The following is a 25,571-nucleotide window of genomic DNA, read 5'->3' as shown; positions in this document are numbered from 1 at the left end:
CCCACCGACCCTGCGGACAACTATGGCGTTCACAACGCTATTTCCCAGAAGCCTCTGCGGCCTTGCAAGGCGCTGCAGGGCAAAACCCTCGGACCTCATTGCGGCGTGATTGTTTCGAGACCGAGCCCTGTGGAGAAGGAGGAATATGCTGAATTATCTTTCCCCAAGGGACAATTTATGCGGCTTTCCCAATATGGTTGGACTCCGAAATCCAGCCATCCCTAGCCAGCAGGCCAATTGATGGTGGGGGATTGTGGAAGCTGAAGCCCAGGAGGGGGTGGGCGCCAGGAAATGGGTTGAACTTTGGGACTTTTGCATTTTAAACAAAGTGCTCTGGCGCGGAGCTACAGTCCTTTTGCCGTACAACCTAGAGGGTCTCCCTGTCCCCCCACCAGCAACCCTTACTCTAAGAAGCGGCGGTTTCCTCCCAAGTATTTTAAAAGGGTGTCAGAAAGAAGACGGAGAGTATGCCGTATCTGCTGAGGGCGAGGATAAGAAGAAACAATTTTAAATTACAGGAAGGCGCATTTAAGATCTGAGAGATCTGAGGGCTGGGGAGAGGCAGGATGGAAAAGCCCCCCTTTCTAATTTCAAAAGCAGATCAGCGTGGAGCAACCGACTTGGGGAGGGCAGGCGGGGAGAGATAGGATTTTCACCGTTGCAGGTTTCCCAAGAAGCCAGCAAGGCACAAAAGCTCAGGTCTAAGCTTCTAGTCAGCACCGCATTTCCCCAGAGCAACTTGCCCTGTCCCACAACAACGACATCTCCTCCCTTCGCTCTTCCCTCAGTGTTACCGATTCAGCCCAAAAGTTGCCTGAGCACCAGCCTCAGGTATCCATTTACAAAAAGTAGGACTCGATTCCTTTCCTATCCCCTTCCAAATTTCCCGTTGTCTGTAATTTGAATGAAAAGACCCGGCTCTCTTCACTCCTTTGCCCTGCATTAGTTGCATTGCATTCACACATGCAGGCACCTATCCTGCCTATCAGGCACCTAGCTCAGTCGGCAGAGCATGAGACTCATCATCTCAGGGTTGTGGATTCGAGTCCCGTGTCAGGCAAAAGATTCCTGCCTCACAGAGGGTTGGACTAGATGACCCTCGCGCCCCTTTCTTCCTATTCCACAATTCTATGATTATATCACACAAATAACTCGAGAGGGTCTCAGAGGATCTGCCGTTGCGCGTGAAAAGACACACTGATTCCACTTTTTGTTCCCTGAGCCTGGCTATAACAAACCCAGAATAATGACCATTTGCAGGTTGTTACCACGGGTCAGAATTAGCTCCAGCAAAACACACATTTCAAGGACGTCTGGGGTGTGTGTGGTAGCAGCACCCATTTCCCACCGGAAAAAGGTGGCTAATGAAATAAACATGCTAGGAAGCTGCAGGAGTTTCGTTTCCTACTTTTTACATTTCCCCAGGCAGGCATCTTAAGACAGATGTCCGAAAGCAACCCCAAGCTGCATTAAAAAACTAAAAAAAAACACGTTAGCTTACAAGTGGGTCAAGTCAAATACATCTAAACTCCCTCCACGGGAGCCAAAAGCTGACCGGCCAACCACAAATCTGGGCAGTCAAACAGGCGCAGAGGCAGACCGTTGTAAAGTTTCCGTTTCATAAATTTTGGAACGCTTCCCAAGATGTGTGCGATGTCCAGAGCCAGCCTCAGATATTTTGCCACCTGAGGCAAAACAGCTAAGCTGCTTCTCTCCCGCCCAGGCCTGGCAAGATTCAGGCCGGCAGATCCAAAATGGCGCTTAGTTCCTGCCGCTGAGCCGCTAAAATTATACCGCTGAGGGGTACATTTGGGACGGAAATTGCCCCAAAAAGACAAGCCCTCAAATTGTGTCCGGGTTCTGCCGCCTGAGGCGATGACTTTTGATCCGGCCCAGCCCAGGACAAACAGAAAGAAAACACGGAAATCGCTCTCTGATATTCCTTTAGTAACACAACCCTCTTTTTGTTTGCACAACTGGGGTGGTTCAAACGACAGTATTCTTCACATACCACCCCCCCCAAAAAAACCCCCTATTTTCAACGTGCTTTTATATGAAATGGCAGCTGTTATCTGTGTCAATGATTGAAGAAAGGGATGACAGAATAGTCAATACAGAATAAATATGAGCGATTTTGCGTATGAGAATATATTTGAGGAAGCTGCCTTCTACCGAATGAAACTTATTTGTCCACTTTATCATGTTTAGCCTCCTCTGACTGGCCACGATCCACCATCTTGTTATTATTAAATTTATTATGATTATGTAACTGGAGACATCAGGGATCGAACCTTGGACTTTCTCCATGCGAAGCGAATGCTCTGCCAGTGAGCTACGGATCCCCATTTTGCGGGGTTAAAGGAAGGCACTCACATGCTCAAATGTGCTAGGAGGTTTGAACTTCTGTGGTTCAATAGCTGGTTGTGGCTAATGACGGTTGAAGGGAAAGGCACTCTGCCAATGCTCAGAGCACACGCTGCCTTTTTATTATTTCCCCGCGTCCCAAGGCTAGATCCCAGCACTCCAAAATATCTCAAGCATTAAGACCTGGTAATAATTCAAATTTTTGTTTGTTTAACAAGGGTGCTGACAGCACCTTTTAGTCCTGGAATCTGTCACTTGCAAATTTTGTGAATGTGGCCCAGAAAGCAGCAAACAGGCAATTACGATGTTTCTTGCGATCAAATGTACATTCTTGTTTTCGCTTAACTTACTACAGATCTGGGAAGTGTTAAGACACCGGCTTGTTTTTGTTTTTAAAAAGGAGACAACACGGAAATGTGGATTCTAATAGGCACCAGGGAGTGTGATTATGGGATCACGGGGTGGTACTTATTCCAGATTAATTAATCCAGATTGAAAGATTGATCAATCTGATATACACCCTCATCTCCGTTAAGTGATTTTGAGCCTACGCACCCACAGATAGTGTTAACCCTGCCTCCCTGTCCTTCAGAGAGTTGCCAACTGCTTCCCTGTTCCCCAGATGCTGTGCTTTTGACGTTAGCCCATTGCTCAGAAACATAGCCCGCTAAAAAGCCTTTTTTTCTGGCTTGGAGATCAGGAGATGAGAAAAGCTTTACCCTGCCTAATATCTCCTCAGATCAGACTGCCGTTAAAAGCCCAAGAGGCAAGAGCAGTATGATAAAGGTGGCAACTTTTCTAGGACATAAGGAAAGATGAACCTAAAAGACTAGGTCCCTGTTCATTCATGCCCCACTGATTTAAAAGTGCTTGCATTTCTTTTTATGCAAAAAAGGGGGGGGGCAGAGACATATATAAGTATCTCACTTATTACTTCGCCGCTTAAATGCCAATTTCCAGTAGCCTCTGTAACTGTAAATCTTGTATCCCAGATTTCCTAGATGCCATTAAAATAAATCAGGGGCTCCGAATGAGGCCCTAAGCTGGGACCAACCCTGGTTGTGTTTGTTTTAATTCCCTGCTGCTTCCTCCTGAAAGTGATGCCCTCCTCCCCAGCCCTCTCCACCCCATCCCTTCCTTCATTTATTCCTTCTCCCCCTCCAGGCAGGCTCTGTCTCTTTCCTCCCTCTCCCCTCCCCTCCTGCCCAAATCTAAGCGGATTTTTTAGGATTAGTTATTCCCAGACCCTGGGAGAATAAACCCAGCAAATCTTATTTCGCCTCGTCAGAAAATTGACTCCAAGAGAAAGCGGGGTGGGGGGTGGGGATAATGCAGCCCTTAGTTGTGGGGAGGGAAATATAATGAGGAGGGGGCATGATGGACCTGCGGTGGGGTGGGGGGGCAGATTCCCCCTGAAACTAGAAGTCCAAAAAGATATTGGGTGGGTTTTGGGGTTGTTTTTTGAGAAGCCACAAGCGAATTCGGTTAGAGTCACACTGGGTGTAGATCATGTTGGGGGTGGCTGGGCCTATGAACTGCAGTTGGACAAGGTGGTCTTCTGGGGGACCCTTGCACCCCAGTTTTATGATTCAGTGTGTTCCCAAGAATGAAAAACCTTTCAGTAGGTAGAGTGGGGCCAGAGTTAGGTCCGAAATGGAGACCTTGAACTACTGATCAGGACCAAAGCTGGGATTTATTTATTTATTTGCGGTTTGGGGGGGGGGGAGAGGGAATCGGGTCTGAAATTGAATCTGAGGAGCAATAATCGAAAGAGGGAGGCCAGAACACCAGGGGCTTGGCTGCGAGGAAGAGGTCAAGGGCCCTGGGGAGTGAGCAAGGCGACAGGTAATCCAGGAAGGAATAGCATTCATTTAAAGATCAGGGGGCAGCTTTCGGGGGCTGTGGGTCAGGAGGACCAAGGTGCATTGAGGAATGCAGAGGATTATTTGGGGGGGAATAATGGGCTGAGACGGGAGACTGAGGGCAGAGCCACCCCAAATCTATAGCCACCCCATAGCCGTTGTGGGGTACCTACGACACTTGAAGAGGGGGTGAACTGATGCTGATGCATAAATGAATTTGGGGAGGGGGGCTGTCATAAAATGCCTTGTAGGGGGTCTCTCCAGATCTGGGTGGATGTGGGGGGGCTGTGGGTCAGGTTTCAGCAACCCTCACCATAGCCCTCCCTCTCCTGGGAATCCTTGTGGGGCGGGAGGCTGAGGTGGTGGGGGCCCTGATTTATCTCCATCTCCCCCCTCCCTCGGTCATGCCAGCAGGTGTCCCCCCCTCTCTTTTTCCAGCCTCCCAATGCCCCCCGCAATCCTTTCCCCCGCGCTGCAGTCTTAAGACTCCCGGGGTAGATTTACAACCCAGGGCTGCGTGAGTGAAATTCCTAATGAGGCGCCTCGGAATCGCGGAATGAGACAGGCAGAAAGAAAGAAAGAGGGGAAGAGAAAACGGGGTGGGGGTGAGGGGGGGAGAGAGAGAGAAGGAGGGAGAGAAAGGCGAGAGCGCGTCTGTTTGGGGAAAGGGGGGGGGGGTCCCTCGCCGTCCCAGCCTCCCCTCCCAGACGGGAATCCCGCCAGCCACAACATTTGTCACAATCAATACGGAATTCTCTCCGGAACGAAGGAACGAAAAAGCCCGGCGGACGGATGAGTGCGGGCGCCGCTGGCTCCCCATCGCTTTCCCCCCTCCTCGCTCCCGTCACGTCCCTAATCAAACTTTGATCCCCGACTCCCCCCGGGAATAGGAGGGGGGGGAAACACACACACACATACACAGCTGGGGCTGGAAAGAAGGAATGAGAAAGTGGGAGGGACGGAGAATTGCAGGATGGAACCGCCCCCCCACCCCGAATAGAATTCTACATATTTTGCCTTTTTATCAATTAGTGATTCCCGCGCTCCTCCCATGCCCTGGAGCCAGGTCTAGAAACAGCCCCTTCCCCAAATATTATTATTAATATTAATAATATAACATGGTTGGGGGAAAGAATGGATAAGATGGGGGGAACTGAGCTCTTGTAGGGAAGTGGGGTGGGTTGTGGGGTTCGCCCGCACTCCGTCCCCCCACGCCACCCCCACATTTTGCCACCCCCCTCTTCTTGTGGGTACCCTCTGGGGGCTCCACCCCTCTACCCTTCTTCTCCCTCTGCCTTTCCCCCACCCCAAAAGTGAAGGGAACCTACCTGAGTCGCTGGGAGTCCGGGAAAAGGGGTTAAGGAAGGAGGGAACGAGACAGAGATGTAGAAGGAAGGGGGGAAGAGAGGGAGAGAGAGAAAGAGGAGGGAGGTAGAAGAGAAGAGAGAAAGAGAGAGAGAGAAGCAAAGGGCGAGAAGGAAGACGGGAGCGCAGCAGGACCAGCGACAGAGAGATGCAGGGATGCTCCTTCTGCAGAGATGCTCGTCTGATCCTCCCCCCCTCCCTCCCTCGTCTTTCTCAGCTACTACTCACGCTCCCCCCTCCCGCCAGGGTGGTCTGAGCAGAGGGAGAGAAATAATGGAGAGGAAGAGATAAGAGCCCCCCCCCGAAAAAAACAACTGAAAAGCGCGACCCCCCTCTGCCTGGCACTGCGACAATGTCTGCCCCGAAACCCTGACCCACAGAAACCCCCGACAGCCGTGTCACTGTCCCAGTCCTGGACCCCTAGAAGCCTTCGACTAGGACTCCCCCACCCCAATAGAGTAGTCCCTCCTGGTCTAAAAGGTGTCTCTCTCCCCCCCCCCCCAACACAAGAATTGGGGGTCCTCAGTCCTGACTTGAAGACCCCCTCCTCAGAATTGCTGGTATCCTTCCACTCTACTTACCCTCCCCCCCCCCGAAAAAAAAATCTCCTTTTCTGTCCCGGCACAAATCTAATTATTTATTTCATTCCCTCACTGGCTACTTGTCAATTCTTGGCTACCCTCCACCCCCTCTTAAACTCTGCTGCCCCCCAATTGACTCTCAGAAACCCCCCCCAAAAGAGCCCCACAAACAGAGTGCCTGGTCCATAGTTTATATCCAACCTTCATCTTTGCCCCCCAACCCAATATCTCACTCTACAGGACTAGGTTCACCTCTACTTCTGACCCATGGAGACCGCTAATCCCCACATCAATTAACCTAACCTTAGTCCAGACCCATCATTTGGGACTTAATCCAGCGTTCTTTACAAGACATTTTTCAATTCTGCCCTAAAACTGCCCCCAATGCCTGCTGAGGCACCCCAAAACCAGCATCTATAGGCCAGCTCTGCTCAAAAGCAGCTCAAAATCCCATGCCACACAAACCCCATTTTTGACATAACTGAGGGGCCTCCAAATATAATGCTCCCCTGACTTAACACCACAGACCTCCAACGTGTGCTTCTCTTGAGCCAGGCTTTAGCCCCGGAATCGGTTTTCAACCTCCAGGAAAATGGGAACAAGCTGGACAAGAGTGCCTCTGAGCATGTGCAGAGTGTGTTCGGCTTTCCTCACTAGGTAACAACCCCCAGACATAACATGTGGAGAGGTAAGCGGAGAGGGGGCTTCCGTGGCAAGACGGGAGACCCCCTCCCCAGGTGGCCTTGAGCCCCAGCACCTCTCCATTTGGAGATCAATCGAATAGAGGACAAGGTGTTTTGAACCCGAGCCCTGCACCCAAGTCTTTAGCTCTGCCTCCCAGCTCTTCCCCCAGCCTCTTCCCTCAGCCAGAATACCCCACCTGCTGCGTGCGAACCCCCCCACCCCACCCGAAATGAATTGTTTGGCTGCAATTGCATTTTAATGAGCTCTTGAATATTTTAAGGGACTGGGAGAGGTGAGGGAGGCAGAAATTTGGCCTATTTGGGAGGGAGCGAGAGCCAAGGAAAAATGGCGGGGAGTTGGGGAAGGTGGGTGGGCACCCGTGATGCTTATGAACACCCCACCCGACCCCCACCCCTCTCTCGCTGCCAGGATCTTGGAAAGCGGGGCTCCCAGAAACCTCCCCACCCCACATTTCTCCCCCCACCTCCTCAACCCATTCTCTTGTTCCCTGAATTATTCACGAGAAGGAAACTTTGTGAATTCCTAATGAGGGCTCATTTTAAAAAATTGATAGTGGGGCTTGCGCTCCCGCGGACTGCCAGGCAGAACGAAAGAGGGGGGTCCCTTGCCACCGCCCCCCCTTGCCCAAATCCAGAAGAGGGGGAATCAGAGAACGGGATCGGTGTGGGAATGTTGCAGGTCAACCATCAACACAGCTCAGAAGAAGGAATGAGGGAATTGGGGGCCCCCAACAAAAGTGGGGGAGAAGGGAGACTGGGGGTGTCAGGATGGTTGAGGTGGAAGATTGGGCTATTTGTGGGTCAGGATTGGGGTTTGTGGTGCAGAGATGGGGCTTGAGAGATGTCATTGGGATCTGGGGGGGCTTGAACTTTGGGGTGCTGCATGGCCCAGGCCTGAAAGGCATCAGGTGATTTGGGGGGGCCACAACGGCAGGGAGTGGGGGGGGCTGGGGGGCTCTGCGAGTCACGCTCGTGGAGGCCCAGCGAGGCTGCTGGCGTATTCATTATTGGTCTGCTTTTAACGATCGATTGAGGTTTAATTAACTGGCTGCGATTATTTGAGGGAATTTAAATAGCGTAATTAACCCGGCGGGGGAAACTGGGCTCTCTGCTGTTGAGGAAGGCTGAGGAAGAGGCTTCCGGACGGGGGCGGTGTGGACTGAGGGATGGGGGGAAAGGGGGGCAAACCCCAAATATTTGGAGAGGGCAAATCCATTTGGGATGTGTGTGTTCAGAGCTGAATCAACCCGTTTCCTGCCAGTGTTGCAGTCTGGGAAAAATGGGGGTTATTTCGGTTCCTTCCTCACCACGGTTTTTTGTGGGGGGTCTTGTGGTCAAGCTTCCCCATAAGTGGACTTAGAGGAAGGGTGTGTGTGCGAGAGAGAGATTAAATATATTAAGCAAAAACCCTGAAGTTTAAAAAAGGGAGGAGACTTTTAAAAACCATTGTCAGCACACCAGGCTGGGGCTAAAAGCCATCACCCCCCAGAAGTGTGGGGCTGGTGAGCAACTTATATGGAGGGCCGGGGACAAGTTTGAGGAGTTGCACTGGTCAGAATAGAAAGGCGATTTTGGGTGTGGGTCTTTCCAGGGGTGTTTAGGTGGTGAGAGTGGATCGTGGTAGGAGGTCAGTGTCTATAGGTTAGGCCGAAGCCAGAGAAGGTCAAAGGGCAGTTTTGGTAGATATGACTAGACCAGTCTCCCATATAAAGGGGGCCGTGGGTGGGGCAGGGGATCTAGGCTGTTGCATAGGCTGGCAACTGGGCAAGGGGTCAAGGAAAGGGTGGACATGCAGGTCCTTGGAAGTGGCCACGGGGTCAGGAGTCAAAGATCTGGCCGAGATGCAAGACGGGGGTTTTTTGGGCAGAGCCAATCCTGGCTTCCTCTGAGCTGAGAGCCGCCTCGCAACGCACAACAGCACAACCAGAGAAAGAGGTGAAGGAGAAAGGCGATAGCAGAGGAGAGATAAAAATAGACCCGCGAGGAGAAAGAGGACCCGGGGGAATCGCGTGGGAAAAGAGGAATCTTCCCCCCACATCCATCGCGGGCTGTCACTCAACGCCTAACCGTTCCCACACCCCTCCGCTGAGGCAGGATCATGAGGGAGTCTCTCTCCGCCTCCGCTTGCCCCATAGCAAAGCCCTGACCCCCAACCCTGGCTAGGGCAGCTATCACATCCAATCCCCGTGGCCTCGCAGTTGCCTCCCAAGGACTTCGAGGACTCAGAAAGCGGACAGGCCCCACTCAGCACAAGTTTCCGCTGTGTGGAGAATAGCAGAAAAACAAAAGCAGAAACAAATAGGCAGCCCAGCCCGAGCTGAAGTGTTGTATAAGCTGTTTTTTAACAAGACGTTTATTGATTTGTAATAGTATTTTTATACCGTTAGTTTGCTTTATGGAGGTGTTTTTTATAGTTACAAGGCTCCTGGGACAGAGGAGAAAATGCAGGCTAAAAATATCTGAATTTGCCACCCTAAAACTCTTAAACCTTTGCTCAGATCTGCTCCTGCATTCCTTCCTTTCATCATTTTTTTGGTCTCCTCAACTCATGTTTAACTCTGCCACCACGAGGACCAGAACCTTATGCAAAACAAAAGCTATGGTTCCCATGGCTGGATTCTGCTTATTGTACCAATTTTGGTGCTTGCATTTTGCAGAAGGCCAAGCAATCCACACAGGCCTGTGGGCAAGCTATGAAATAAAATAGATAAATAAATGAGGGGGTATATAATGGATAACAAGGAGAGACTACCATGATCACTTCTGGCCCTATCGAAATATATGGTTGTGGCTGCCAGCATCAATGAATTTAAAGACAAGGTGGGGTCAGTTTGTGGCCTGTTAACATCAATATGCCATTAGAACCTCCATGTTCAGGTGCAACATATCTGTGAATATAATCTACTGTGGATAAACAGCAGGAAGTGAGCTCTCCGAGTGCAGCTTTCTCTCGCTTGAAGTGCAGAGTGTTTGAGGACCGGGACATTCGCAGGGAAACCAAAATGCTTGTTTACAAAGCTATTGTACTACCAACCTTACTATATGCTTGTGAAACGTGGATCACTTATAAACGCCATCTCCAGTTCCTCAAAAGATTCCTTCAACAGTGTTTCCGAAAAATTTTACACATCACTTGGGAAGACAGGCGAACTAATATCAGTGTAGTGGAAGAAGCAAAGATCACCAGTGTTGAAGCAATGATTCTTCAACATCAACTTCGTCGGACTGGTCATGTTGTGCGATTGCCTGATTATCGTCTTTCAAAGCAGCTACTCTATTCCGAACTTAAAAATGGAAAGTAATGCTGATGGTCAACAAAAGAGGTTTAAGGACTTTCAAGGCAAATCTTAAAAAATGTAGTATAAATTCTGACAACTGGGAAACACTGGCCTGCGAGCGCTCCAGTTGGAGAACAGCCTTGACCAAAGGTGTCGTGGGCTTTGAAGACACTCGAACTCAGGACGCAAGTCTATGGACGTGCTAGGAGGAAGGCACGCTTGGCAAATCCACACCGTGATCAACTCCTGCCCGGAAACCAATGTCCCCACTGTGGAAGGACGTGTGGATCCAGAATTGGCCTCCACAGCCACTTGCGGACTCACTGTTAAAACCGTGGTTATGGAAGACAATCTTACTCGGCTACGAGTGATCGCCAAAGAAGAAGTCCATAGACCACCACTGGCAGAGGATAGGGGAATTCTGTATTGGCGGGCTTTTCTGTGACAAAATTGGTGCTTTTAATTCGATCTCATTGCTCATTGTGTGTCTTGGGGGCTTCAGCAGTGGGGCTGGCTGGCAGAGAGGCAGAAAATAAAGGCTATTGCAACCGCAGTAGCGTACATACACGAGGGACGGCAGAAATCTTCGAAGCTCCTCCGCAGCCCATAAGTTGGCTGTGCGCTCTTAACGGAGAATTTGCAGGGGACCCACTGCGACCGGCACCTAGGGGAAACAGCAGAGGGTCCCCGGGTGGGGATTAGCTCCTTCTCCAGCTAGGCCTCTCTTCGCCGGCCACCCCCACCCCCAAATCCCGTTAGGTGATGTAATCCTCCCAAGCTTGAGCCGCAGTTAGGAGGATCGAAAGAGGAAATCTGCTGGATCAAGCAATCTGCTATGGAGAACGAGGCAGAAGCGGTGGCCGTGTGGGTGTGGGAATGTGTGCAAAGCTTTAATCATCTGCAAGGTCTAAAGCCCTCGTCTCTCTACCCACCCGGTTTCCACACACACACACATTCGCCTGCCCCGCAGGCACACACACGCACAGCCGCTCAACTGCGCCCAACTTTCCACTGAGACAGGACTGCTTCTAGTCACCTGGCAGAGAAGCACGTAGAAAGGGCACCACCTACCTGTAAGCCGTCTGCCCCCCCCCCCTTGTCAAGAAGGCTGAGTTTTGGCGCACATCGCCACAAGCGGAGCACACACTCACCTGCTGCAAACAGGTGGAGGAAATGGGGGAGAGAGGGGAGAATAGGCTCAGCCGGGTACAGTGGTACCGCGGGTTACAGACGCTTCAGGTTACAGACTCCGCTAACCCAGAAATAGTACCTCGGGTTAAGAACTTTACCTCAGGATGAGAACAGAAATCGTGCGGCGGCAGCGGGAGGCCCTGTTAGCTAAAGTGGTACCTCAGGTTAAGAACAGATTCAGGTGAAGAACAAGTTAAGTTCTTAACCCGAGGTACCACTGTACATAGGAAGCTGCTTTGTGCCACTCTTAAATCTCAGGGTCGTGGGTTTGAGCCCCACGTTGGGCAAAAGATTCCTGCATTGCAGGGGGTTGGTCTGCATGACCGTCAAGGTCCCTTCCAGCTCTATAATTCTTTGAGCCTACCATTCATCCAGCACACTTGCCACCCATTCATTTCCAGGCCCAATTCAAGCCCCCCCAATACCTGAAACACCACCTCCTTCCCTACCCCCACAGGGCAGTGGGGGCCCTGTTGTTTCGCCATGCCCAGCAGCTCAGGGGGGGCATCCTAGGAGAGGCTATTCTCTGCAGCAGCCCCTAAGCTGTGGAACCCCCTCCCCACAGGACGCTGTGAAGATGCGTCTCTATTCTGTATTTGCACCCTTGAGGTGTACATTTTTAGGATCCGGCGTCTGTGATTGTTAAGTTTTAAACCGTCTGCAATATTGTGTTTTGATTGTTCCAACCCACCCAGGGACCTTAGAGCGATGGACAGGCTCTTCAGGGTTTTAGAGAAGACATTCCCAGCCCTACCCGAAGATGCCACCAGGGACTGTAACCAGAAGCATTCTGCACTCAGAGCAGATGTCCTACTGCTGCAGGATGTAGGGCCCTTTTACTGCATTCTGGGAGCATCTTCCGCAGTATCCCTGGAGGTGCACCAAAATGTGAAAGGGAAAATTCTATTCTGCCACGTATGATGTAGCCAAGATTCCTGCCTTGCAGGGGGTTCGGCTAGATGACCCTCGGAGCCCCTTGCAAGTCTACAATTCTGGTTCAAGTAGGGATGAAAAAGGCAGAGGGGCGGCTAAACGAAAGGAACTGCTGCAGAAAGCCTTTTAAAACTTCACAGTGTTTCTTCCAGGCATAGAAACTCACCTCTGGTTTTTGTACTGCCGGAAGCGCAGCTCATTTTCAGAGGTTTCTTGCATTCTCCTTTTCACCCATCTAAGTAATTAGCTGTGGAACACTGGTGCCACCTATCAGCCAGGAAGGGAATTGCATGCCTAACAAATGCTTTTTAGGCCTTTATATCCCAGACCAGGGGTAGACAACCTAAGGTCCATGGGCCACAAGCAGCCCACGGGGGTAGTTAAACCGGCCCCCGAGATGCCCCCGAACTGAGCCACCCACTCAGCGAGTACACGCCTCCTGCGCTAAACTGGCGCAGCGCAGCACAGGGACTCACTTCTGCGGCGCTGGAAATCGCATCTGCACATGTGCAGACTCCAGAAATTGCATTTGTGCAGACACACACACACTGGAAATCGCGGGCGCCCGTGCAATCTGGCCCACGAAGTGATCTCTGCTGGAGTGAACCAGCCCAGACGAGGTAAACCTTGCTGACCCCTGCCCCAGACAGACAAATTCATAGAATTTTAGTTGGAAGGGACCCTGAGGGCAATCTAGTCCAAAACAGTGTGGAGGAGCTTCAGATACCCAACTCGGGCTTATGAAGCTCATGAGATAAATTTTGGATTAGTCTCTTTCAAGTCTAACTTGCCTCAGTCTTGATTTGAGAAAAAATGAGGAGCAGAGACGTCCAGGACTGTGCAATTCTTCAGAAAGGTAAAAAATGCAAATATCTAGCAAAGGTCTCCACAAGGCAGATGGGAACCATTGCAAAACGACTTTTCATAACAGAAGGGATAGTTTATCTTTCGCAACACGTATCATCCCATTTCTGGAACTTGTTTTTAAACTTAATTCCAAAAGAGGAGCAGAGACGGCTGGCCGAAATGGGGTCAGGCTAGATGCCCCCTGTAGTCCCTACCCATGCTACATATGGGAGTTCTAGCCACTGACTTTTGCCTCCCATTTTTGCACTCTACTAAGGTCTCTCTTGATAGAGCTTTACGTACCCAAACACCCAAAATGTGGACCATGGACAGCTGGTTAACGCAACTTGAAATGTGCAGTTTTATTGTATTTGCATGCATTGTGTAAGCTTAGGGGGAACTTGCTTCCCCTAAGATTTTGTGAGGCACTTCCAAAAGCAATCCAAGCTAGCAAAGAACTTGGGTTCTCATCTTCGGGTTTCTTTTTGGGTGGATCCAGGTGTCCCCTGACTGCTTGCGGTCCCTTCTTGGGCCTTGCCCAAGCTGTTCAGAGACCAGCAAGGCTTCTTGACAGTTCAAAGGCACCAGTGAAGCCCATCTGGATACTGGGAGGAGTGGTGGCGCCTCTGCCTTCTGTTCTCAGCCACCATCTGCTGCCTAACGGCTGCGCAGGCGGAAGACATGTGGCCCCAGGAGGGAGCAGTGTAGTCCCAGGAGGGGAAAAAAGATGTTTGACCCCCCGTTTCTGAAATTGCCCTTTCCTATTTTAGCACAAGAGGCTGGAATTGCCGAGCTCTGTTGGTGTGCTGCTAGCAAGATCCTGGTGTGTGTGTGTGTGTGTGTGTGTGTGTGTGTGTGTATGTGTTTTTTGCACAGGTGCATCGGCAGCTAAGAAGCACCCCACACTGAACAGGTTCTGGAACTCGACTCCCCAACCCGACAAGAAAGACGCACAGCGGGTATAAAACTAACGCCATCTCTTTATTATGTTCTCTTTTCCTGTATTCATCAGAATAAAAAAAAAAGATTTTCCCAAAATAAAATACAAATGAACAGGGAGGGAACTGGCCCCGGGAGAAGAGGGGAGCGGGAGGGCTGGGGATAAAAACCGCCCCACTTTCCGAGGAGGACGGCCCCTCCTGCCTGCCGCAGCCATGACATCCGCCGAGCACGCCCTTCCCTCCTCGCAAGAGCTGCTGGAAAAGGGGGAGCCCAATCCCTGGCTGTCCCAGTCCTCTCCCAAAAAAACAGGGCTAGATTTGGGGTAGGGGGTGGGGGAAGGAAGTGCCGCCGCCACCGCTCCCCCCCCTCCCCGCAGAAGGTCAAAGTAAAGAAGTTGGAATAGGTCAGCGGCGCCCCCCCCTGTCCTGTACAGGCGTGCTGCGACTCCGGCTCCGACTATGGCGGGCCTTCGCCTCGCGCCGCTCGCGGTCCCGGCCACTCCGCTCGCCCCCCCTGCTGGCCCCGCCTCCTGTGGCGTTGGGGCGCTCCCGTTCGCGCTCCCGGCTGTGCTCCCGCCTCTTCTCCCGCTCGGCTTGGCGGCTGCGCTCCCGCTGGCGGGCCTCCTCCGCCTCCTGCTCCTTGCGCCGGCGCTCTCGCTCCCGGGCCCTGGCCGCCCGCTCGGCCTGCTTCTGAACGTACTAAGGGGAAGACAATGGGCGAGAAAAGGCAGGTTGGAAATAGCCCCACGGACCAGGAGGGCAGAGCCCCCGTGTACCCGGGCAGAATCCATTTAATAATGTGGTTTATCGCCAAGTCGTAAGCAGAAGTTGGGCAAAAAAACAAAGGATGCATAAAACATCAGCTTGGCCTGCGTCCCGGGAATCTCTTCCCCTTTAGAAATAAGTTTCTAGTCCTCAGGGAAATAGAGAAGGTGGAAATGTATGTACCCTCCCGCTGTCCATTTGACCCAGCGTCCCAAAGGATCTGAGCGCGAGGGCAGATTTTGACCAACGTTCTGGATTCCTTGGCTTATTCACCCTTAATAATATACAAGGATAACCCGACAGGGGAAGCCAGCCCATCTCCCTGCCAGCCCAGACAGCACCAAATGATATTACTGTCTTTCCTGAGCGCTCCTGAAGGACAAGTGTCTCTTACCTGGGTGTCTGTCAAAGGAAGCCAGTAAATGCAGGGGGCTGCCTTGGTTTTGCGGAAAAGGTCGTCCAGCAGTTTAGCGGGGGGTTCTTCCTGGGCCTTTTCTGTTGGCAGAGAGAGAGGAGGAAGCAGAGACCTCAGAGGGGCGAATGCAGCCTCACACTTTTATTCTTACAGTTGTTGTTATTGATCAATTACTTTGCATGCCTTCTTCCCTCGGCTTCCTAAAGTCCTCGGGCCCAACCAGATGCTCTCAGCCACTCAAAATGGTGACTGCCGAAAGGCGAGGCGGAGATTTCAAAAATTCACACGGCACTAACGGTCACACTCATGTGTCAGCCTGATAATGCCAGAGGGAAGGCTGAATCACAGCATCGTGGAGTTGGAAGGAAGGGGCTGCGTTCTGCCTGCACCTTCCCACACAGGCCTGGATCCATCACGGAAGGAAGAATTTTTACGCACCCACCCACCCTGTGGGCCCATATAACTCACCCTTCTTCTCGGCTTTCTTCTCCTTCGACTTGGGGCGCTCCTTGCGGCGTCTCTCCCGGGATCGGGACCGAGAGCGGGGCCCCTCGCGCACCTTGTCCCGGTCCCACTCCCGCTCGGCCCTCGTCCTCTCCCGGCGCTCCATCTCTCTCTCCCTCTCGGCCCACTGCTCCCGGACTGCCGCCTCCCGCTCTCGTGCCTCCGAGCGCCGCGACATCTCGCGCTCCCCCCGCATGCCCAGGCCCACCCCGGGGAGAGCGAGACCCTCGTCCGCCTTGGCTTCTGCGGGACGCTCGGCCAGCAGACCCCGGTGGAAATCCAGCTGGGGAGAAGGAGGAGAAGATCAGACACACATGGCGGCTTTCCTTAAAACGCCCAGCCCTCCGGCCATTCAAGAAGCATTTCCCAACTTATTCCATTGCATTTCACCTAGGAATTTTGTGTCAGAAAATTCGAGACAGGCCAGAGAAAGGACTTCTTCAGTCAGTGCACAGGAATTTGATCCATCGGATGGTCACAGATCTGGGTGGCTTTCAGAGAGAATGGAGACAAATTTGTGGAGGGTAAGGCCATCAGCAGAGGATATTCACCCACTGTCAGAGGCATTATACTGGGGAACGTAAACGGAAGGGCTGTTGTACTTAGGTTCCCACTGGGGCAGCTGCTTGGCCACCTTGACAACAGGACAATGGACTATATGGGCCTATGGGCAGATCCAGCAACCAGGCACGTCAGATGTGCCATGGAGGCTCCTTGTGAGCCAAAAGGCAAGATACAAATGGAAATAGAAAGATAAACTGCCCCTACAGAGCAGTCTTGCTCTGAGAAATGCGCCCACCGGGCCAGGCAACGTCCGCCTAGCAAATTGCAGGCCTTCACCCTCAATTTCCACTCCATGTCAACAGGCCTATTATCCCTGGGCAGACTTAAACCTCCATACATTGGCCCCATCCTCTAAAACCCCCACTGGCCGCCACCACAACCTTCAACATCAATGAGTTTCACAGGAAAATGTCTTGAAGCAAGACATTCATTTCTGTTTCGTCCAGTCTGAATTCTCCACCAGGTTTTTTAGGAGTTCTGTTTTGGTTCAGTTTTCTCTCCACGAGAAGCCCCGACCTCTTAAGATGCTAAACTCCTCCTGCGTTCTACTTTTAGGAGCCTTCGCCTTTCCAGACCCTGCTGGACCACAAGTCCAAACAGTGCTGACCACTGGGCAATGAAGCCAGACATCCGTCCGCCCCGCTTCAAAAAGGATATTGCAAAATTGGAAAAGATTTGGAGAAGGGCAAGCAAAACAATCGAGGGGGTGAAGAAAGTTCACAGCATTTAGGGGTTTGGTGGTTTAAAGAAAAGACGAGGACGAAGCAATATGATAGAAGATTATAAAATGATGTGTGGTGTAGAGAAAGGGGATAGAGAAAAGTTTTCCCCTTTTTCTCATAACACTAGAAGTCATGGGCTTCCAATGAAGTTAAAGAGTTCAGAAGAAAGTACTTCTTCCTGAACTGTGGCGCTTGCTTCCCCAGGAGACAGTGATGGGCTTCACAAGAGAATGGGTCACATTCATGGCGGAAAAGGCTATCAGTGGCTACTTGCCATGATGGCTCCGTCCTGCCCCCTGCAGTTGGAGGTAGCAAGGCTTGTGAATGCCAGTTGCTGGAAACCACAGGAGGTGGAGAGCGCTGCTGTGCTCAGGTCCGGCTCCTGGGCTTCCCAGAGGGCATCTGGTCGGCCAAAGCAAGACCAGGTTGCTGAATCGAAAGCCACTGGCCTGATCCAGCAACGCTCTTGTCTGGACGGCCCCAAGTGCCCCGGCCCAGCACTGTACCTCTCAGAAGGGGAGGTAAACTGAAAGACTTTTTTTAAAAATGGGGCTCCTTCTCCCCATCTTCCCAGTTTACTGCATGCAGCCTCTCCTGAGACATCGAGGGGACGGAGAGCAGCAAATCCCACCCTCTATTCTGCCTTATCTCTCACAGTTCATACCTCATCTTGCTCTGCAAAGTCTGCTGATAAAAATTTGGGATTTGATTGTGGCCACTTGACGCCATGGAGGGCGTTGCGAGTTGCTACCGCTTCTTCCACTGTTGAATACTGAAAAGAAAAAGGGAGGTGAAAATGTAGGAAGAATTTTTTTAAAAAAAAAGGCCATGTATGGTTTCCTTTCATGCTTTAGAGCAGGGGATTGTCACTAAGTGAGCACAAGTCCAATAAAATGTTCGTTGACGAGGTTCACAGGTGGCTTTTGCATCACACTCCAGTCTTGCATATGGCTCTCTCTCAAATTTATGTTTTAGTTCTTCAAAAAGCAAGTCTTTCACCTTCAAGGCTGCTACTACCCTTTCTTGGAGAAAGAGTGAACAAGATTTCCCTGATGGGAAAAGGTGCTCTAATCCTGGCTTTATTCAGTGCACAAAACTTACACACCGCTTACTTGCTTGATGAAGTTATCAGTAAGAAAAATTAACAATTAAAGACATTCAAAATGACAAGGAACTAAACTTGGTTGAAAACAGTTCGGGGGGCACAACCTCTAGATGCAGGAGTGGGGAACTGCAGGCTTGGGGTCCAAATGCGGCCCTCCAAAATATATCTCTGCCTGGCCCTCAGAACTCTCCCCAAGCCATTCCCCACGGCTGGCCTCGCTTGGCCCCTGCAAGAGTGCTTTGCCTGGCTGGAATGTGTCACAAATGCCTCCTACTTGCCTGGATGGAAGACAAGAGAGGGGCCTGCAAGTGCGTGGAGAGGCAAGCCCACTGTAAGGTAAAGGGACCCCTGACCATTAGGTCCAGTCGTGGCCGACTCTGGGGTTGTGGCGCTCATCTCGCTTTATTGGCCGAGGGAGCCGGCGTACAGCTTCCGGCCAGCTTCTAGCGAACCAGAGCAGTGCACGGAAACACCATTCACCTTCCCGCTGGAGTGGTGCCTACTTATCTACTTGCACTTTGATGTGCTTTTGAACTGCTAGGTTGGCAGGAGCAGGGATCGAGCAACGGGAGCTCACCGCGTCATGGGGATTCGAACCGCCGACCTTCTGATCAGCAAGTCCTAGGCTCTGTGGCTTAACTCACAGCGCCACCCGCGTCCCTAAGCCCTCTGTATAAAGGATAAAGATGACCTTGGTTGCCTTGCCCACCTTTGCCCCCGGAAGGCTCCCCAGAAGGGAATGTGGCCCTTGGCTCTGTCGCAAACGTTTCCGGGCCATCCGCCAATCCGTTGCAGGGCACTTGCGTTCAAAACAAGGATTTGCTCCTCCGAGCTGGGGGAGCAGGGCGGAAAACTCACCGTGACGTAGCAGTGGGACTTGATCTTGTCGATCCAGAAGGCTTCCTCCACGAGGGTGCCTGTGCGGCCCAGCAGCTCCTTCAGCTGCCCGAGAGTGAAGGGTCTCACCTGCGCAAAAGGACGCCACCGGGGGGTTAAGGCAGGTCTGGCTTCTTATCAGTGGCTGCTGGAGGGCCGCCCTCCCCTCCCCACCCTGGTCACATACTCACCAGGTTGCAGATGTGGACGATGCTGCTGACCTTGCCGCGGGGCGGAGAGGGGACCTGGGCTGTGCGGACAGGGTCGTCGATGGTGATGGAGACGCCGGAGCGCTGCTGGCTGATGGAGCGCCGCGTCAGAGTGTCGCTCAGCGTAACTAAGGGGCGGGACGAAGGGAAGTTGGGGCTCAAGAAGCAGAAACTCAACTTTCCGGCCTCCGCTTGCCATTCCACCCCCGCAGCTTCCCCTTGTCCCTCGCCCCGCACCTTTCTTCACTTCGTGTTCCACGGGTGGTGGCAGCACGACTGCCTCTACGGCGACGGCGGGAGGTGCCTCGGGCGGCTCTTCCTCATGCGCCTTCTCCTCCTCTTCCTCCTCCTCTCCCTGGCCGTTCTCTTGGCCTTCAGCCGGCACCACCTGGGGGAGAGAGAAAAAACAAGTTGTCTTTTTCAGGAGCGAGAGACAAGAGAGGGCTTCCACCAGAAGCAGCAGCGGCGCCTGAATGTGCCCAATGGGGTTGCCAGAAAAACATGTGGACGGGATTAGCGAGGGCAATGGGCCTAGAGAGCGACTTGGCTCAGCTTCATCTCATATGTAAACACCTCGGAGGAGACTCCAAGGCTGCCTACACCTCACGGCTCGTTCTCAACTGACGGAAATGGATCTCTCGAAAGAGAGACTCTGTTGGTTATCTCTGTATACCTCTCTTTGGTTTAGCTTTTCCCGGGTAGTGCTTACTTGCTTATACTATGAAAAATATGAATTACAGCATTAAAAAAAGCACTGTGAAGCACAAAAAAGAATGAATGGAAGAAAGAAGAAAAGCCCAGCTGTCTTAAAAATACAGTGGTACCTCGGGTTAAGAACTTAATTCGTTCTGGAGGTCCGTTCTTAACCTGAAACTGTTCTTAACTTGAGGTACCACTTTAGCTAATGGGGCTTCCCGCTGCTGCGGCACGATTTCTGTTCTCATCCTGAAGCAAAGTTCTTAACCGGAGGTAATATTTCTGGGTTAGCGGAAGAGTATGTAACCTGAGGTACCACTGTATGCATTTTCAAGGGGACTTTGTTCTACCCCTTGTGCCAATTAGGCAGGCACCTCAGCTGCTACCTTCAGCAGACAAGACAATGTGGAGTTTGCCTGGCCTATGGTGGCCTGGAGGAGGAGGCCCCAGAGCTTTCCCTTGCAGTTCCACTCAGAAGACGCTCTGGCCCACATTCCCGCAGCTGCTTCTGAGCCAAAACGCCCACCCAGAGCCCACCGGTGAGGGACCAACCTGCGTGACGGTGCGGCAGATCTTGAGGGCTTTCTCGTGGGGGGGCTCCTCCGGGTGCCGCTCGGCCTCATCTTCGGAGATGCGCGAGTCGTCGGCGTGCAGGTCCACCACTGCCTCCTGCCCTCCCGTCGGGGGCTTGATCTCAGGGATCAGGCTCTGTTGGGGGGGGGGAACCAAGGGAGAGGGGTGCGTCAGGCCGGGATTAAAGGAGCCACGCCGAACCTGAATAGAACCGCCGTGAGCCCAGTGTACCTTGAGGGACTCGGTGGTGATGCTGATGGAAGGTTTCTTCTGCGTGGCGGCCGTGCTGGCCCCCCAGCGCCGCTTCCGGCCTCCCGGCTGGCTTCCCTCTGTGTCACTGTTTGTCGCTGCCGCTGTGCCCTTGGCCACTGATGACGCTGAAATCAAGAGGGCAGACCCAACGCTAAGACCCCTCCCCTCGCAGGGACGCAACCTGCCCTGTTTTTCAGTGAAATGGTATCTCGGAGGCAGAGAGGGTACCTCCCTCCCCTGCCGCCCTCAGGTTCATCTCTCAAGACAGCTACAAGGGCTAATGCATAGTCTCGAATGCTTCTGTAAATCCAGGCGGCTTGGGCAGGAATGCACTCTGCACATGCTCGGTGTTAGGGAAGATATGGCCAGCTCCCCTCCCTTCATTCCAAAGTCCGGCTTAAGCCACGCAGTGATGACAGGGGAGGGGAAGGATAAGGAGCTTTGTAAATGTTTCAAGCCCTGTAAAATTTACTTTAACAAGAGTGACCAGCCAACCGATCCTTAATATCGCAATAAAAAGAGAAAGAGATCTGCTTTCTTGAGTTCCAAGGGAGGCAGACTTCCCCAAGAATCGCTCATACTCAGCCCAATTTGTGGCCATCTACCATGAGGACTAGAAGCTTGGGTTTTCTCTTTTGAAAGTGGGAGAAAAATAGGCCGGGGGGGGGGGGGAGAAAGACACGCCGACACGTTTCTTCCTAAACAGCATGGGAAAATTCCCTCTGGCCTCACTAAGACCAAGAACCTGGGTAAAGGCCGACCTGCTGTGCCCGAATTACGCCTCTCCAGATTTTCTCCTGGCTAAACCCATCCACTCTGACCCCAGAAAAGGCAGCAAGGGAGATCCCAGGATAACGCCCACCCTTCTCCAACATGTCCGGATGCCCCGTGTGGTCACTGGACCAGGGCTCCTTTACTTACAGACAACAGATATCTTCCTCTTGAAGGCCTTGGGCTGAGTTGAACCCTGCAGAGGAAAAGGGAAGGGGGGAATGGAAAGAGAGAGAGAGAGAGAAAAGGGAGGAAGGGGAAGGAAAGAGAAAGAGAGAGAGAGAAAAAGCCCCGCATAGAGGGGGTAGTCAGGTCAGCGTCAGGGGTTTGGAAAGTGGCCGCCACACCTGGGGGAGGGGGGGGGAGAGACGAGGGCGTAAGTAATGAAACAGGGGCCCAGATGAGGAGTTGGGGAGCTGGGCAAGGGTCCTCTGCTGATTCAGGAATAAAGTTGAGACGGAAGAACCCCTACACCTCACTCTGCCCCCCCTTGGTGGCTGTATGACAAGCGCAGACTGTCCGTGGGAAACATCCTGTCCCTGCCAAAGGGATGCAGATTACGAACCAGGAGCTCTTTTGCCTCTCAGAAGTTTATTTGGACTCAAAACATGTTATTTGGACTCAACACGTTTTGAGTCCTCACGAGCACAAGAGGACCAACACAACGCTCCTACATGAGCCTACTCAGACTCTCACAATTGACACTGGAGGCCCCGTTCTCTGTCCTAGAATCACAGAAGGAACCCTGAGGGTCATCCAGTCCAACCCCCTGCAATGCCAGAAGCTCAACTAACATAAGTTAGTCTCGATGGGTGGGTACGAGAGACAGGTCTTCTTGGTGACAGCACCAGAACTTCAGCTTTCTAACTTTGTTCTGAAGATGCAATATGACTTTTATAAATTTGGTCTGGTCTGCTATTTCAATATCTTAGAAGTGTAAGATTGGTGTTATTTTACTGCTGCTTTTTGTTGTTTTAATGTAGTGGGTTGGCTCCCTGGCTATCTATATGATTTTTTTCTGACATTATGTAAGTTTTAATTGAAAAACAGGTAGATAGTACTAAATAACTGTAGCATTGAGACAACATACACTCTAATCCAAGGCCTAAGGATTCTATTACAATGGTACCTCGGGTTACGTACTTAATCCATTCCAGAGGTCCGTTCTTACACCAAAGCTTTCTTGAACAGAGCTGCACACTTTCCCTAATGAGGGCTCCCACCGCTGTGTTCAGCTTCCGTGGCAAAGTGTGCTAACCGGAATACTTGCTTCCGGTTTTGCAGAGGTCGTTGTCCGCAGAGTTCGTTAACAGGACTGTTCTTAGACCGAGGTACCACTGTACTAGAACACAGGTACAAAGAATCCCTAACTCTTAGGACAAATCTGGATGGGATATTATTCTAATTACTTTAATTTTGAATGGTTCAGATAGGGGAAGCTGCTTTTGCATCAATACACGATAGTTACTGAACAAGGCTTGGCAACCTTTATTATTTTGCTTTTAAAACCTTCTGGTGAGAAAATGTGCAAGCTCACAAGTTAACACAAAACTCTTCAGCTTCCCATCCTGCCCAATGAAGGGCCTACTGTACTTGAGAGCTTGCCAAATTTTCCCACACGCAGAATACTACAACCCAAAGGGCTGTTAACTCTTTTCTAGGCTACAGTGAGAATTTAAGGCAGGCTTGTGATTAGCTGATCACCGCCTTGCAGAGAAATGGATGGCTCTTCTCTCCTTTTCTTAAGCCGGTTGTGCCACATTAATGGGCAATGCAGGGAATATATGCAGAAGCAGATCCTAAAAAGGATCAACTTCAATGGGCATTATTTCTGCAAGGCGAAATGGGCAGCCCAAGTTAAGTCCAGGATAAGAGAGGCTTCCACTGCTGCTGCTGCTGCTGCTTTTGAACAAAGGACATTCCAGGTGTCAGCAATGAATTTTAGCCACCACACTACCTGCAATGCTCCTAGTCCTCATGGAGTCCATTTGGCTCAGGAACAGCAGTAACACCAAGGTTGTTGGGCCCAACGTGTATTTAGGTTCTCTGATGCAACTGGCAATTATTCAGAGACTGACCATCTGCCAAGAACATGGAACTATGTCTCAACACTTTAGTTGGGATTCCTGAATTGTGAGGGGGTTGGACTAGATGGCCCCTGGGGGTCCCTTCTAACTCTTCTGATTCTGCATTGTTTCTAACACTGATTCTCTTTGTTAAAGAAGAGGCCTTTCCAAAGTTCCACCGCTTGGCTTTCTAGGGGTTGGGGTGGGGAAATGTCCTTCCTGTCTCTGGTCAACAGCACTGAGCTGGGAAGAGGAGGATTCTCATCCTCTCCCACAATTCTGCTCCCCTTACGGCCTGCATTGTATGCAAGGGAGTCTGGAAGCCACCAAAATGCCTCCCTCGGCTTCCCTGCAGCTCAGCAGCCGAGCGCCCAGGCGACAGCAAGGCCAGGCCTGGCCCTCCCACTTAACCACAGCCACTGGCACAGGAAGGAACCGCATCATTCGTGCGCCCTCCATGAGAGAGCTTCACATCTCATGGGGGTGACCTGGGCGCAAGCCGCAGGGAAGCATTGTGGAAGCTCCCACATGGCTTTAGCCCCATGTTAATTAACTGGGCTTCAGCAGGGGTAAAGGAGGCGCTGATGCCAATTAAGGAATATCGTTAAATGCTGTTCCCGAGAGGCTGGTGCAGAGGCAGCGATAGGGGAACCTGGGAGCTTCCAGATGTCGAGAGATTCGAGCTCCCATCAGCCTCAGCCACCCCATGGCCAACAGCCAGGGCTGATGGGAGTTGTAGTCCGGCGACACCGGAAGACCCTCAAGCTCCTTATCTCAGGTGAGCAGAAACTGCCAACTTGCTAGCATCCCCTTTCTACGTCCACTTTATTCCTCAAGCAGCAGGTTCCCAAGGAAATGGAGGGAGCAGGTGGTTGGGAGTCAAGTACCACCCTGTTGATAGCGTACCCCACAGTCTGAGCAAGGATGGGGGCTGGACCAAACCAGGTTGATGCAGGAACTAGCCTCAGTTTCCCAGAGATCCCCTGCTCCCTCATCGTTAAAAAAATAAATAAATGCAGGGGAGGGAACCCTCCATTTAAACTGAAACATGACCCACCCGCCTACCCCGGGGGAAAGTTGCAAGTGATACTTTTTTTTCCTTTAAAAATTAATTAAACAAAAAAATTTAAACCAAACAATAAAATCAACGAAATTAGGACAAGTGCTCCAGGTACCCTCTCACACCTGGGGCAGGGTCTTCTGTTCAGCCAATCGCACCTCAGTGTGTGCGCTGTATCTAGGCAACGGCTGGTCCAATCGGAACGAGCCCTCCCTGGCCTGAAAGGTGCGTGCTTGGTTGGGTTGGGTGACAAGAGAGGTGGTGGTTGGTTGGTGGTAGGTAGGAACCTAGCGCTTGATTGGTAGGTGGTCGGAGCCAAGTGTCCCAGAGGAGAGAGGGCGAGACAGAAGCGCCTCCCCCACTGGCAAGGTGCGGTGGGGGGGAGGGTTAAGGCATCAGTTCTTGGCAGGCAGAGACTGGGCCAATGGAGAGCTGAGCACCACCGGCGGTGCATGGCAGCAAGAGTCCCGTGACGGGCGAGGGGCTCTGCGGCACCGGGCGGAAAGCGTCAGCAAGCGTAACGGAGGACGGAATTCGTGACGGGGCAACCGTCCAGACCACGTGCAGAAAGAGGACGGCTGACATCGACAGTCCTTTTCCGGAAGAGGCGCCCATGTGGCAGGCAGCAGGGCGACTCGACGGCAGCAAATGCCAAGTCCTTGACGGGGAAGACCTCCAGAGAACCCTACGTAAACCAAGTCCTCTTAGGCAACTCTTGGCAACTCCAGAGAACTCTGTGGAGGTGGAAGTCCTTGAGGCATGGCGGAGAAAACGCGGCCTTGCGCGAGGAAAAACCCGTGCCGAGCAACGAGAGCTGTGGATTCTGGTTAGCTCTGCACACCAGCGGGATTGGAAGGGGAGGCCACCTTCAAATTTCGGGGAAAGCCTCTGAAGATGCTGAGTCCCAGATTCAACAGAGGAGCTGCCG

At 52.0% G+C, this 25,571-nt stretch overlaps 2 protein-coding genes and 1 long non-coding RNA gene across 5 annotated transcripts in view; all 3 read right to left on the bottom strand.

Annotated features, from left to right (window-relative positions):
• CDH24 (cadherin 24) overlaps window positions 1-5,806 on the bottom strand; it is a 33,337-nt gene extending 27,531 nt beyond the window's left edge. Inside the window, exon 1 of one of the 2 annotated variants that reach the window (XM_083471375.1) lies at window positions 5,555-5,806. The gene's annotated coding sequence lies outside the window, so the exon portion shown is untranslated. Of the gene's footprint in view, window positions 1-94; window positions 947-5,554 lie in introns of those variants that run through there. The other variant, XM_083471378.1, reaches the window with a different exon arrangement.
• Window positions 5,807-14,086: 8,280 nt separating this feature from the next.
• Window positions 14,087-25,571, bottom strand: part of ACIN1 (apoptotic chromatin condensation inducer 1) — a gene marked incomplete at its 5' end in the record, with an annotated part of 37,606 nt that continues 26,121 nt past the window's right edge. For both annotated transcript variants that reach the window (XM_083472954.1, XM_083472953.1), the window contains 10 exons: window positions 14,087-14,764; window positions 15,225-15,325; window positions 15,714-16,032; window positions 17,700-17,807; window positions 18,999-19,106; window positions 19,208-19,353; window positions 19,463-19,613; window positions 20,474-20,629; window positions 20,726-20,871; window positions 21,668-21,713. In XM_083472954.1, coding sequence (XP_083329080.1) covers window positions 14,471-14,764; window positions 15,225-15,325; window positions 15,714-16,032; window positions 17,700-17,807; window positions 18,999-19,106; window positions 19,208-19,353; window positions 19,463-19,613; window positions 20,474-20,629; window positions 20,726-20,871; window positions 21,668-21,713 — 1,575 coding nt within the window. In that variant the 3' untranslated portion in view covers window positions 14,087-14,470. The remainder of the gene's footprint in view (window positions 14,765-15,224; window positions 15,326-15,713; window positions 16,033-17,699; window positions 17,808-18,998; window positions 19,107-19,207; window positions 19,354-19,462; window positions 19,614-20,473; window positions 20,630-20,725; window positions 20,872-21,667; window positions 21,714-25,571) is intronic.
• On the bottom strand, window positions 21,956-24,762 carry LOC310692279. The gene is made up of 2 exons (XR_014518707.1): window positions 23,911-24,762; window positions 21,956-23,878 (listed from the first exon to the last, which is right to left on the bottom strand). It is a non-coding gene; the product is annotated as an uncharacterized lncRNA (long non-coding RNA).

Source organism: Podarcis liolepis (assembly GCF_965112155.1).
Source record: "Podarcis liolepis genome assembly, chromosome: 13".
Taxonomy (NCBI): domain Eukaryota; kingdom Metazoa; phylum Chordata; class Lepidosauria; order Squamata; family Lacertidae; genus Podarcis; species Podarcis liolepis.
Note: the sequence above shows the minus strand (reverse complement) of the source record. Positions and strands in the feature narration are given on the sequence as shown.